This window comes from Aphis gossypii, chromosome X (assembly GCF_020184175.1).
Source record: "Aphis gossypii isolate Hap1 chromosome X, ASM2018417v2, whole genome shotgun sequence".
NCBI classification, from domain to species: domain Eukaryota; kingdom Metazoa; phylum Arthropoda; class Insecta; order Hemiptera; family Aphididae; genus Aphis; species Aphis gossypii.
Genome location: NC_065533.1, coordinates 19785446 through 19801390, shown reverse-complemented (window position 1 = coordinate 19801390; position 15945 = coordinate 19785446). Strand labels below are relative to the sequence as shown.

Below are 15945 nucleotides of genomic sequence, written 5' to 3'. Positions count from 1 at the left end.
CGCGCACGTGACGGCCGGCGGATAGCGCTCGAGCCCTCGTCAGGAAACGCCAAACACAATGGATATAATATATTATAATACACCTCGTAATAGATAAATACCTATATAATATTAACGCGCGCGTTCCTCCCCTCCCCCTCGATTCCCCCCGCCCCCGCCACCTCTCGTCACAATATACGCTATAGCTCATAGACACACGCGGTCTATCGCTATTGCCATTTATATAACACACACACACACACAATATACCTATATATATATATACCTATATTATAATATAATATATATAAATTTATTTCGCGGACCACGCAAATCGTGGCAAACGATAAAGGGAGTGGTAGGACGTTTTTTTTTTTTCGTTTTTTTACCGTCTCTCTCTCTCTCTCCGAATAATAATTATTACCATCGTATAGCCGCAATACACGGCCGCGGCGTACCGAAGGAGGATGGAATAATAATAATATTATTATTATTATATACGCTAGCCCGCGCGCGTCCTCTCGCAACGACGGCGTTTGTGCGTGGTGCGGCCCGACTACATATTATATAGATACGCATAATAATATTACAATATAATACACCTATATATACACATATTATATATTATTTTCACGTACTACACAACTACGATTAAAAATACGACGACGACGACGACGATGATGATAATTATTATTATTACTATTATCGTTGTCCTTGACAACAGCTGATGGTTCGACGTAAACCCGTTCGTTTCGCGCGATTCACACACAACACGATATATACGCTCGGGCTGGCGCGCGCTCGCTCACGCTGTATAATATTATTATATAGGTGTACCTATGTACAACTGCACGTCAAACGCTCGTTCAGCGCTCTCCGGTAAATTTTTATTACAGGCACACACACACACACGCGCGCGTAATATCTTCGTCCGCGTGCGTCGCTGCGTGCGTGCGCGTTTGTGTTTCAAAGGTACAGTCTCACTCTCGCACACTCGCCGTCTGTCTGTCTGTCAGTCTGTCTGTCTCTGTCTCTCTCTCTCTCTCTCTCACACACTTTCTATATATATACGTCTTCTTCTCTGTCTCTGTCTTTCTATCAATCATAATACAGTGTAATACGCGAATATATTACAATAAGGAGGTAGGCATACTACTATATAATATACACATACCCGGTACGCACACATATTATATTATAATGTATGGGTAGGTAGGTAGGTACTATATTAATATACCTACCCGATTTTTTTCTCCATTTTCTGTTAGGATATCTAGCTCGCTCGACCAGTGCTGAAATTTAATATTATCATTATTATTATTGTCCTGCGCGGACCGTCTACATATTATTATACAAGCGTTTAATAACAATAATAATAATAATTTGATTTTATGATTTTTTTTTTTTCGCAAACAGTAAATATAATATTCATATTATGACGAAATAAACATAAAAAGAAAAAAAAACTATTTATATACACAAGAAACGGTGCCGCACCTATTCGCTGTTCAACGCCCGCCACTGCCGCCGCCGTCTCCAAGGTCCTCCTCGTCGTCCTGAACTCTCTGCTGTGATACATCACACCGCTGTTTATACACTCATTCGCCGCGGATTAATTACACCGAAACGTAAGTAAGCCTCAAGTTAGATTAACCGTATATTAATATATTGTGGACACTTATAAAATATTATTTATATTTAATTTTCCTCCACGACCCGTCGAGATTTTTTAACTCAATTTCCCTCAATAATTTTTTTTTTTTTTTTTTTACCTATATTTCGAATTTATTATATTGCATCTATACAGTTGAGCGTGTGCGTTCCATATTCATTATTTATTCATAATAATTTTATACCGCGTGTCATTTTTCCTCACAAAACTACCACGAGCCAGTATATAGATATAATGAATAGCTTGGTACTTGCACCGTCGACTTTGTAGTCAATTGTAGTCAATTGCTGTTATTTTTATCACTATTGTTATGATTGTTTAAATTTTAACTGTGAGAAGTTTTGTACCTACTGGCTTTACAAAATATCTTATTATACCTATATTACCTAAATCGGAATTATTACCATTTGAATTGCTTATTATGGCGCGACTATTCGGAATTTCGGTTCCCGCAAATCTCCGGCAACACGTGGGTATTTGAAAATAAACACACCATAACTTTACTTTAAAATATAAAATAAATTACAATCACTGTATTTTTTCCACGGTCTTTGATTTTTATAGGAATAAAATCAACTTGTTTCAATAATAAGTTCTTACGACTTTTTTATGTGTTATGTTACAGTAGTGAAATGAACCTCGACGATCGTGTATCTGAAATGTAAGTAGACCATACTTAACACTTATATATCTACTGATTAAGTTTAAACGAATATATTTATACGAAACTATGTGTAGGTGCTTATAGATTATCTACTCTTTGTTTATGATGCATTGTTTTTTTTTTTTTTTTTTTAACGCAAGGTTTAAGATATAGTTAGTAAATATTGACACACAATAAAATTAAAACATCCATTGTTTACTAAACTCCCGCACTTGCTTTGTAATTAAATAGAAGTGCACAATAATTTTAATTTTCTCCACGTTTTCAACTTAATTTTTGTTTGTTAAGTATGTTCCCTTAATTAATAATTTAGTGTAATTTTTATTTAAATTTTATATTTAATGCATTTACATAATATAATAATATAGATCTATAAGTATTTAGCACTTTATATTTCTATATTCTATAAAAAATTTTAAAAGTTATTCTTAAGATAAAAAATTGCAATCAAGTACATACTATAAGTATTAAAATGTAGAGATGTTTAAAGAACGAGAATATAAGTAGGTACATATAAGAACATTAGTAAATATTTGTTATATAAAACAGATTGGTGGGTGCAACTGTTTGTTCTCAGTGATTTTTTTTTTAAATGCCTATTAGTTGTACATAGTATGAAAAAATTATTTATCATCATTTTGTAAGTAAAGCTTATATCTTGGTATATTGATCATAAGTTATTTTCTTCCCACGAAAAACGAGAAATGGCGTAACTATTTTGATAATTGCTTAAGAAAAAAATAGGCGCCATAACTTTAGGTTTTTATTAAAATCTAGCTAGAAGGTTATTTTTTAAATGAATTAAAAATTATATAGCTCCTGATACACAAATAGCTTAAACTATTCATAATATTTTAGAACTACCAATTTCATAACTACCTAAAGAGTTGTATAACCCAAACCGGTTTAAAAAATGTATATTTGTTATAGCGTTTAACGATTTACGAGTAATAAATAATAAATCAAAATCGCCACAAAGGAGATTTTAAATTGCACGATTATCTAGATTTGAAATAATAATATGAATAACATGATTTATGTAAGGTAATAATTATCTTTCGATATTTGTAAGTAATCGCCTTGTTTTATTGTTAAATGCCCAGTAAAAAATATCACATTATTGAACTCGACAAAGTATATGTTATAGAATTACAAATTATAAATTCCGATTAATCTAGCTTATATCTTCTATAACTATAATATAAATAAACAATTTTTTAAACTTTAATAGGTAATATTATTATACATAATTATACTCAAAGAAAAAATTGTTTTTAATATATATAATTTATTCTCAATTCTCAAAAGTCAAAAGCTCTTATATTTTAACATTAAACTCCAAGTCTGTATATAATTATTATTTGAAGAAGGTAAATTAATATTCTTGTATGAATTAAGTATTAAATTCTTATGCATGGGTATTAATATTAATATTTCACATAGCCATTTGACAAGGATGATAATTCATAATGGTTAGGTATTATATGTTTTATTAATATATAATTATAACTATATAAATATTAAAATATGTATATTATTATTAAATACACAGTTAAAATAAATAATGTATGTATTAATTAAAGTTGAGGTACTCTAAAGTTCAATTCTTATAATTATTTACACATTTAAATGTTTTAATGTCTACCTACTATTAAAATTTTCTAATCTTTAAGAACATACCTACATAGGTTAGGTTAGGTAAATAAATAATTTAAAATAATATACAAAGACTGAGTTTAAATCTTTAGGTTTTGTCGCCTCTCGATATCTATATATACTATATTGCTTTTTTCTAGCTTATCGAAACATATTTAAAGTAATTTATATACTGTTCACGATTGAACGTAAATATATAATACTATAAAAACTATTTTTTCAAAAACAAATATACGTATAAATATATTATAATATTATGTTTTTAAAAAATTCATAATTCTGTATATACAATTATACAATACAGTCGTTTTAAGTTTGATTGCACGTGAGTTTTATTTAAAATAATAATTGACACTGATTTTTTGACACTCATGAGACACACTCGATGCAGTGGTGTTTCGGATTTTACATTAATAACTTAATAATAATAACATGTATACATTGTATGTATAGCAGCTCGTAATTTTATAAATATGTCGAGTAGTACTTGACCTCCAGTACAATAGGTTGGGACCTATTCGTTCCAGCGGTTAACTGTTGAAACCCATCCGGGACATGTTTAACAACTGCTAACCATTTTACTACGTGCCATTGTAACTATCCTATAATGCCGATAAAACGCGTTCACGCTTATTTCATCGTCTGCTCGCCTACGATTCCCCCCGCCTCGATCACAAACAGTCACAGTTAGTGAACTGCAGTACACTATCGTATACATAATATAATATCATAATATTATCACGGCAATCTCCTTTTTTTCACTGCCTGCACCTATCGCTCATTCTATTTACTCCATAAACTCTGTCCCTATCGCATCTCTCACCATGATGACTCCACCTCCGCTACATAATCAATCGCGTGTTGATAATTTTTTTAAGTCAGCCTCAGTATCTGTCATTCCGAGGGTCCGTTGCATATATTTATTAAAACGGTCGATTGTAGTCGTGGGATAGCGAGCAGAATAATGTTATGGGACCAACGAGATGAGTGAGCAGCGTATAATATCCGGCAATATGCGTCACGTCCGGAGGAAAAAGGGTGTATTACAAGCCGCCAAAAAAAATATAACTATATAGGCGACTCGGCTAATTAATTAATTGTCACATTACGTTCTCACGCCAGTTTAATTGTTCGCTAAATGTCATCTCCAAGAAATTACGCTCACTTTACGCGATGCCATACGCAACTGTTATCTACTTTTATTCCACGCAAATTTGTACATTTTTAAGTCCGATCTCCGACGAAAAGTTTCGCCTAAAGATACTAATTAATGAACACTTTACTCTTCGTACATTAGTTTTTATAACATAAAAGGTATATATGTTAAACGATGATGTATGGGTGGGAGGCTATCCTTCATTAATTTATCATATCAGTTTTATTACTTTCTCAGTATACGGATCGATGAATACTGTCTATTGTTTCTAAAGCCTCTGTGTAAAATGTTTTGCCTATTTAACACAAAACCGGCTTACTAAACAATTACGAATTGGATATAATCGTGATGATTATATTTGTCTACCGAAGCTAGGTTTATTACATTTTACATCATTATTATAATCGAATGTACATTCGATTATATATAGTATATATTATACATATAAAAAACATTTTTTATCATTTCACTTTCACACTTAAAAATAATCGTGTAATTTAAATAAAATTCAATTTTACTAAGTTAGTTATTTTTAAAATTGTTTTCCGTCAAATTGTTTTTCCTATGAAATAATCATTAATTATTTAATAAGTTATTAAATAATAATTAATAATCTTGAAAATATACTCAGTATCTGTTACATTTAAAATATTTATAATATGCATATATATATGAATTTACTGAATTTAAAATACAAATATTATACATCTGAATAAAATATATAATTTTTTTTCATACCCACGATATTTTTCTATTAATCACCTACCTATGTTAATTTTTTTTTTAAATTGTGATCAAATCACACCTCTAAACTTCTTATTAATTATTTCTTATAGATAATGTAGTATAAGGACTTTTTGACTGATGAGTTTGATTAAGAGATACATTTCTTGTCTTCTTGATTATTAAATGAATCATTTAACAAGTTAGAAGTCAAAGGTGTTAAAATATGATTTGATTTCAAAAAGTACCTAGGTATACCTACCTATTAATTATGAAATAAGTGATAAGATTAATTTCATTAAATAGAAGGCTATGTTTTTTTTTATTTACAGATTATACTAGTGTTGTTGTTAGTAATTAGTTTTATTCTAAACAAGCAAATAAAAAAAAAATCATTGCTTGCAATTTAAAATAATTATGAACATTTATACAACATACATAACCACTAATGATATTTATAACAATTTTTTAAATACAACAAATCGCTTATTTATTATTATTGTTATAATATTTATTTAACATTTTATTTTTTCAAATAAGTATCTATTTTAATATATTTAATATGTTACTATATTTAAAAAAAAAGTTGAGCATTACATTTTAATTGTTAATTACTATCTATAGACTTTCGTTGTATAATATATTCACAATGTTATAATCCATTTTTTTTTTAAATTTTTCTATGATTATAATTTTTAAATTTGGCTCTGATAAATTATAATTTGGACAGACTAGTTAAAAGTTATATTAGAATTTATTTTATGAATATAATTTCTTTAATTCGTTGGTATATAATTATTATTTTTTAATATTAAAACCAATAGGTAGGTATAAGTTACGTTGAAAGTCTGTATAATACTTATAATACCTATACGTTATAATTAGCGCTGGGATTTCTATATTACGTAACAAACATTTTTTTTTTGCAATTTCTGAATTTTTTTGCTTTTGTCAGTACTGTCAACGAATCACCTCATGATTATGGAAATAGTGGTGTTTCTATTTTGCATGTTGTTGCATATTTCGACTATAAATACGCGAACAATAATTTATGCTTTATGGTATTTTTCGTTACTAAACGTTTTTACGATTGTGTAATATATTTGAAGAACGTTAATAGTTAAAAATGATATTTTATATTTTTTTGGGTATATAAATCGTTTATTTTTGCATAATATATTTAATTTAATAATACAAATATATATTTTACAATTTTTCATTGCATATAAATCCTAGCTCTAGACTTTTAACATATTAATAAATAATAATACATTGACTTTTTAACAATATACACAGCTAAATTGATGTACCTACCTATTTTATATTACTTATATTTTAAATTGAGCTATTATTATTGATAATTGAAGTACATTCTCTATAAAAAAACATTATTTTGATTATTATTGTATTTTCAATATTTTATACGATCGTACCTATAATTACTAAGAGTAATAATTTAAAAAAAAAACTAAATAATATATTATAATTTTTTTTTTTTAACGAATTTATTCATCAATAATTATATATAACGAAATTATTAAAGTGAACTTAAATTTGAAAATTTGGTTTGGCATTTGGTTTTTGTATATATGTATTATAATGTCATAATGTGAAACACTTATACGCATTATAAATGATAAATACATATATTTAATTTAAATTAATTATTTTTATAATTTTAAAATAAAATAATTTTTTTTTAATTTGTTATTAAAATTTGATATCCGAAACACTATACTATGAGTTATAAAATCAGTGAAAATTAATTTTATTGGATTTTTTTAGAGTCCGTATCAATATGTATAATATCAGTTATAACTAATAACTAATAAGTATTATATATGTGATGTTTTTAAAACATTCTGATGGTCAATAGTATTGTTTTTTCGAATGACTGGTATATATGTGCATAATAATAGTTGAAGATTATTTTATTTCATATAACTTATGATGATAATGTAATAAATATTTATATAATACTTATTTATTTATAATTTACTATTTATTAAAATAACTAATCGTGTTATTTACCATTCAGTTTAAAGTAAAGTAGGTATTTATTTACCCATTAGATTTTGATATCAAATTTCGAAAAATGTTATTTCAGTTTTGTCTGTACACTATTGTTAATTCAATAAAATAATTCTTACCAGGGGAGTAGCGTAAAAACGATTTTCTTACAAATTTTAAACTCATGAAACTAAAATATTCTTTTGAAATACAAAGATCTTTATTTTGTTCAAACCAGTTTATCGCTGGTAGTGCCAGTACCCAAAACTACTTACTCAAGGCCACTTCTTCTAATTTCTTTTAAACCGAGGGTCGCGCCATTTTTCAATGGCAGGCCGATGAAAATAGGTATTCATTTATTACAGTATTTTCAATAATTCGAACCTCAAGAGGAATAAAAATAAAATAAAATAATGTTTTTTTCTAGTTGTATACTTTTATTATTAATTTTATTAATATAATTTATATAAACACTAACGTGAGGTAAGAAAAATATTTGAGTTACATAAGGTTTTGAGTTTTTTCAAATCGATTGTTCTGAAAACAGACATTGGTAAATAGCATATTATAGTATTATAGTAGAAGAGAATATTTAATATTTACAAGTTCATTTTCATGTCTGAAGTAGTATAGTCTGAATAAACAAAATTAAAAATATGTCAAAGAAATACTTTTTTCAGAATTAATGAAAATATTTGTCACCATATTAAGTACATTCTTGTATTTATAATTTGAAGCATATTATAGTATTTAGCAATAACAATGCTTGAAACAATGATTATGATCAAAAATTGTATCATAATTGTATTTGTTAGTTATAAAAATATTTTTTAAATAATTTATATGTGCTACAATGTACAAACTATAGGTAGGTATATAATATTTTTATTTTATTTTATAAACCAATATTCAGTGATTATTCGTCAGTGAAAACACGTGCACACATTCTCTAAATGGTGGACACTATACTTTTTGAATACCACACCAAGAAAAATACTTATACAAAGTATTTTTCAGTTACAATAATAATGGATTTTTTCAAGCGCTACGGGTGCCGGCGCCATTGTGACAGGGTCAGATTATTACAAACAAACTACCTAGGTACCTGAGGTGTGTTCTCGATATGCCCGAGATTTTTCAGGCATCCAACATAAGATCGTTTTACTTATTTATTTAACTGTGCTATTTATTAAAGCTACTCTTTTTTATTTTGATACGAAGAATTACAGACACTTAAATAGTTAAATCATTTAGAATAAATATAAGAGTAAATTGTATTTACAATAATTGGGTATATGAATTATTTTTCACTTGTTTTTAATAGCCTTATTAATAAAAAATATATCAGTACAATCAATACATATAATAATCGTAAATATATTACATATGCCTAAACACGAACATTAAATGAGATAAGACAAAATTATTACGTCCTATATTAAATTATTAAATTAGGTCAAATTGGAATGAATGAAAGTTTTATAGAGCAAAATAAATCACATATAGTTCGATTGTAAATATATATACATATTTTTTTGTAAATCATATATTTATAATTAAATTTAAATAATCTGCTATTTAAAAAGCAATAATTAATCAATTATCAGTTTAGTATACCTTCTTACGTTCACTGGGGAATATATGCGATTCAATAGGACTTAAAAGCGGGCGCTTGAGAGAAATGTGCATATAATAAGATAATTCTATATATTTTAACATTGAAATTAAAGACGAATCTACTGATTCTCGATAACTCGAATCACAAATGGGATAAAAAAGTGCAACTTATGCGTTTTTCGAGTTATCGAGGACCAAGGTTCAATATAATATCTCGACTCTATTTTAAGTATTTGCAATGTATATTGCATAGTTATGCACTTATTTAAATAAAAAAAATTATTTTAAAATTACTTTTAGAATAAAATTGTGTAACCGTACATCCACAAATTATTTCCACGTTTAGTTTGAATATTACTGCCATCGTCATATTTAATAATTGTGATACCTATAAATTTTGGATGTTAATAATATTGTATTGAATAATAACGTCTTAACCTTCAACCTAAAGAATTATTGAAAAAAAAATGTTTTCTTAATAAGTATCATAGCTTCAGCAACTCAAAACGTAAACTCGAATCAGGCCTGAAACGATAACTACGATACACGTTGGGTCAAATCCTAACAGAAACCAGTTTTACTTTTATACATGTTTACATCTACTCGTAGACTATAGATTTTGCGCTTTGATGTGTTTAGCTATGACAATACGTCAATACCTTCACAATAATATTATGGAAAAATAAATAAAATTTAACAAAGGTCACGACGGTGGAGGAGTTCACGTGTTGCGAACACGACGGGGATTGATCGAGTTACCGGGAGGCGTGAACGGTACAACAATAATACCTAGTAGTGGATAAATAGGTACTTATAACGTAGGTAGTAGATATACGTTGGACAGTTATATTAATCTGTAGACAATTTTATTTTTCTCGATTTACTTCGAAACCGAAAGAATGTCGCGCACAAATGGTACGATAATAGTAGGCATATTATACAACATGCGCGCCTATCCAAAAAAAAAAAAAAAAAACGCATCCGAAACCCTACTTTCCCCTACCGGCCAGTGGTTCTTCGCACCACGTCACGCCGCCGCGAACTCCCTCTACCGCGCGGTCCACGACCGCGCCAAAACAACCTGTTGCCGGCGACCGGGGGGGCCGAGACGAGCCGACGCGAACTCAAGCCGGACGACGGACGCACACGCTCTGAACGCCGTTGTTTAGTAACGCAAACCGGACAGTTCGGGTACGTCGTTGGTACGTGTTCGCGGTTGTCGTCGTCGTCGTCGTCGTGTAGACACACCACTGCCTTTTTTTTCTTTTTTACCGGTTTACGGCTGTCGATCACGATTCGCCGGACGAGTGTTATTCTCTCGTTCATCGTTTTCGCGTAAATAATTCGATTTTAATAAATATTGAACAATATTTAACCGTCGTCGCGCCTTTATACTGGTACCCAAATCATCGGTCCGCGTCAGATTCGTATCGATTTTTATAACTGTATCACATCCATTAACTTTGCAACTTTACGACAGTATCTACACGGCGACCGGCAGATCACAATCTTCGTCACACGGACACGCCGCCGCACCAGCAGCAGCCGTCCCCGCTAGTTCACGTCGAATCCGCGTGTGTCCAGTTATAGTGAGTATAAATAATATCACAACGCGCTGTCGTGATGTGAATGCGCATAATATATGTGTATTTGTCATTTGATATTATATTATATATTAAACATTTCACTCATGCGTAGGTACTATAGGTACTGTACGTATATGGAAGATATTTGTACCCGCCGCGTATACCTGTATATTATAATATTTTGTCTTACACATTATACTTATCAACTATACAATTTTCATCCGCCACACGTGCTGTATCACGATAATTCCACCGCAGAAAACACATAATAATATTACGTAGTATAATATGTGTAACGGTATCGTTTTCTTCATGACCATTTTTTTTTTTAAACATTACGTTTAATGTTATTGATATGATATGGTACTTACATGTACCGCGGGAGTGTACCTAACCAGATCTCGTAAATATCAAACCCGCGCCCGTAACCATTCGAAAACCGGCAACGGATTCCGTAAACGATATAATAGGTACTATTATGTTTTAACACACTATTGCTCTTTTTCGATGATACACAATATTATATTAATTTACCTATTACTTACATTGAATCGAAATGTAATTGTACCGATAAATATTTGATATAATAATATGACTGTATATAATGTGTGAACATTGTCGAATAACTGTATGGACAACTGTGGGTAGGTACACACTCTTATGTTATGAAATCAATTGGACACATTACAATACATATTATTATACGTGTATAACTATAGAAAACACTATAGTATTTGAAATACAATAATTATATTATCATGAGCTGTATATTCAAATACAGAACAATAAAATAATGTGTTTTTTAACTTGAAATTGTTCGGTATCTATAACTATATAATTATTATGCATGCCACTTTGTAATACTTTGGTCATTTTTGTTTGAATTGAATAGGATTAGTCGCGTTCCTATAAGCCTATCCATATAATGCGCGCGAGGTATAATTACACAACGCCAATTTAAAAGTTTCCAGCCAGACACTTCGCACATGCTGTTTTGTACTTATTTTTTCCTTTCTAATAAAACACTGTTCCGACGATTTTTCATCGTAACATCGATTGCCACATTATAATATAACAATATGAATGAAAATATGAAATAATAAATGTAATTAAACGGAGAAAATATTAGCGAGTTTACATTATCAAACAATTTGCTTGTCTTTTATAAATGCCATGTATCCTACGAGTATAGTAGTGTCGTGTTTAAATAGCAATATTTTTATAAAAAATAAAACTATGTTCTCCTTCACATTACCTGCTGAATCATTTTCAATCGTTGGTGAGGACAAACACTAAACAGATTTATTAATAACCCCGTAACCTATACAATATTTAATCCAGTAAAATCAAACGATAGATAGGTTATAGGTACCTATATTTAGAATAATATATATTTTTATGAATTTTACCAGAAATAATTTTAATTATGGTACTTCCATTTAGCTTTGAATTTAGCAGTTGAACAATTTATATAATTATAATAGGTAGTTAAATCAATATAAACCAAAGTTCACATAAAAACGAAATAACTCATCAATTTCTATTTGAACTCGTTAAATTTTAACTAGGTATCAAAAAAGATTGTTTGTATTTCAAAAATATGTAGTATCGTAAAAATGCGATTAATAAATCGTAAACTATGCGATATTTTATCCGGAAAAACTTATGAAATAAGTGTAGTTTAGTTAGGTATTTTATTGTATTAAAAAGAATTTTAATCGTGATTTTTCTTATTTAGTTTTTAATTTGTGTGGTTATATCAGTAATTTTATTATAATAGATAAATAAATACAAACAAAGATTCATATAAAAACGAAATAACTCATCAATGTCTATTTGAATTCGTTAAATGTTAACTAGGTATAAAAAATAAAAACTATGTATTATCGTAAAAATACTATTAATAAATCGTTAACTATGAGATATTTTATCCAGTATAACTAATGGAATAAGTGTAGTTTAGTTATTTTATTGTATTAGAAAGAATTTTAATCGTGATTATTCTTATTTTGCTTTTAATTTGTGTGGTTGTATCAGTAATGTTATAATAATAGGTAAATAAATACAAACCAAGATTCATATAAAAACAAAATAACTCATCAGTTTTTGTTTGAATTCACTAAGTTTTATAAAAAAAAAAAAAAAAAACTATTTTTGAGTATTTAAAAATAATATGTCTTATAGTATAGTATTACACTTTTAATAAATCGTTATAGGTTCCTTCTTTCTAATAACTAATAATATACAGAAATAGTAACTTTCCAAATGTAGATAGGAACATGGTAGGTATATTATTATTCAACATACTACCTATGTATTATTATATTGCACTTCTATTAAATTAAAAAATAAAATCATTATAATTTAGAATACAACACTCAATGAAAAATGTTTAGATACCATATAGTAATATAAATAATTATACAATTTGACGAGTTTAATTTGTGTTAACATTTTATCTATATCTAACCAATGTATAGTTAAAATAAATATTATATTTTGATGAATTTGTTTAATTTTACAATAGGTACATATTATATAGCACTGCAATAATCAAATAATAAAATATACAATTAATTATAAATTATATACCAATCCCTAAATGTTCCAGTTATTATAACAATATCTTATTAAAACTTAATCAATCTTTTAAATTACGTAATATTTGAACTGTAGTAAGATTAAAGATTAACTAGGTACCTATATTAATACTTTTTTATGTGTATTATTACCTAGAACAAAAGTTTAAAATTTAATTGCGCCATAGTCGTTTTAGTCATTTCCTCTATACAATCGATTCATATATTATGCCTAATTTAATTTTCATTTTTTATTATGATAAAAATTTACAATCTATTAAAATATTAACAATATGAGTATATTAATTATATTTATATAATAAAGTGAAAAAAGTAACCAAGTATAGTGTTATATTTTATAGATTCAAGTAATTATAATAATATATTTATATAATTTCAGTATTTCACTACAATTTATTTATGTACGACACCAACAATGACGTACTTTTAGTGTAATACATAATCCATGATAGGTATATATTGGCGTACTGTCTGTATCTATAGATTCTCTACTCTGTGCCAATTCTGTTATATTACGCATGATTCTATATATTATTTTAAAACATTTTATTCAATTTGATTATTACCTAATCAAAATTATATTATTATTTTGATATGTTTTAGATATTTTGTTTTGTTTTTGTTATAATATGTACATAGATATATACATAATACAAAATAAAAATGAATTAACTTTTTAATTTATAGCAAAAATTACAGTTTTTAGCTTTTGAGTAGGTATAGCAAGTTATGTTATGTGCCATAATAATAGTATCATAAATTAGTTTTAATGTTTAAACCACTAGTTCAGAATTTCTGATTAGGTATATCAATCTTTAAAATGTGTATTCGCCGTATAGCCATACTCCGCTATGTATGACCAAATATATGTGATATTAATAAGAAAAATTTTATGTTACAATATTAGGTATTATTTATTTATTCATATCGATATTTTTCATTGTAACAAACAAAGCTTATTGTTAAGATTCCTATAGAATAAATATTTTAAAATACATTGTTGTTAAATGTTTTGTATTCTGAGTAAGTAAAAACAAGATGATTACCTACTAAAACAAAGAATATATTTTTTAGTTTTCCCATTGTTTTTTTTTTATCTTTTTCAAAAACTTGTAAGTTGGAAATTTTAAAAATTTTCAAGTATATAAATTTTATTTAGATTTAAAATCGAGCATAAATACATTTAAAATGCATTGGTATTGGTATAGAATTAAAGCAATTAAAAAATTATTAAGACAACGCCACACCCGTATGTGTTGTCTCTATCTTATACACACGTAACATAGTTAAAAACTGTTTTGCGTGGGATGACTTTACTCCTTCGATATTTGTATTAAAATCACCAAAATTATAAATCGCATTGGAAAAAACTTTACCTGTGTCATAGCGTTTTGCTGATAACATGAATACATTTAAAGTTATCGGTTTTAGAACTTTAGATTTTTCATTTGGTTATTAAAAATTATTGGTTACTATTATAAAAAAAATTCTATACCTAGTTGTAAAGTTGTCTTACGCAAAACAATTTTTAACTATGTTAGGTACGCATGTATTAAACAAAGTCAACACATACGGGTGTGGCGTCCTTTTAACAAACATGTTTTTAACTATTCAGCTTAGAACCGTTTTTTAGATACGACTATCAATAATTGCTAATAAATTTAATACAACAAATTCACAATACATCGCTATTTTGTGCATAGATAAGTAAGCGAGTCTTGTACTGTATATTATTCTTCTACATTTCTATATCAGTTTCAAGTCTGAAAGTCCAATACTAAACAACTATTTTATGTATTTTAATAATAATATGTATATTTATATAGTTTAGACAAACAGTGTACTGTTAACCTCGAGTACACAAGCGTACATACACAACAAATTCGTATTATTTTATCTTCGCGTATTTTTTATTTACCCACATTTTTAAATTAAAGCTTCTGTAAAAATGTTAAACTAATAACTACTATAAAATATAGCTCGTATATAATATTATATATTATATTTTTAAAACGTGTACCTATATAGCTTGTAATGACTAAAATACTAGCGGACTCAGTCAGGCTCGGTGAACTAGCCTGTCATCCGTATTATATTATACTTTGACCCATCGGCCATCAATATAGTATATGAATAAATGAAAGCAAACAAAAATGCATCTCTTAATAATAATATGATGAATTGTAAACACTGGATAATACACAATGTTTGTACTAAAAATTAATGAACGTAGAAATATGTAACTTACAATTTCCATTTTATTTTTATTATCAGTTAATTCT

General features: G+C 27.9%; 1 protein-coding gene across 2 annotated transcripts in view; it reads left to right on the top strand.

Annotated features, from left to right (window-relative positions):
• The first annotated feature begins 1380 nt into the window (after positions 1 to 1380).
• Positions 1381 to 15945, top strand: part of LOC114130825 (excitatory amino acid transporter 1) — a 28494-nt gene continuing 13929 nt past the window's right edge. Inside the window, exons 1-2 of one of the 2 annotated variants that reach the window (XM_027995891.2) lie at positions 1381 to 1607; positions 2277 to 2312. In XM_027995891.2, coding sequence (XP_027851692.2) covers positions 2284 to 2312 — 29 coding nt within the window. In that variant the 5' untranslated portion in view covers positions 1381 to 1607; positions 2277 to 2283. Of the gene's footprint in view, positions 1608 to 2276; positions 2313 to 10634; positions 11067 to 15945 lie in introns of those variants that run through there. The other variant, XM_027995892.2, reaches the window with a different exon arrangement.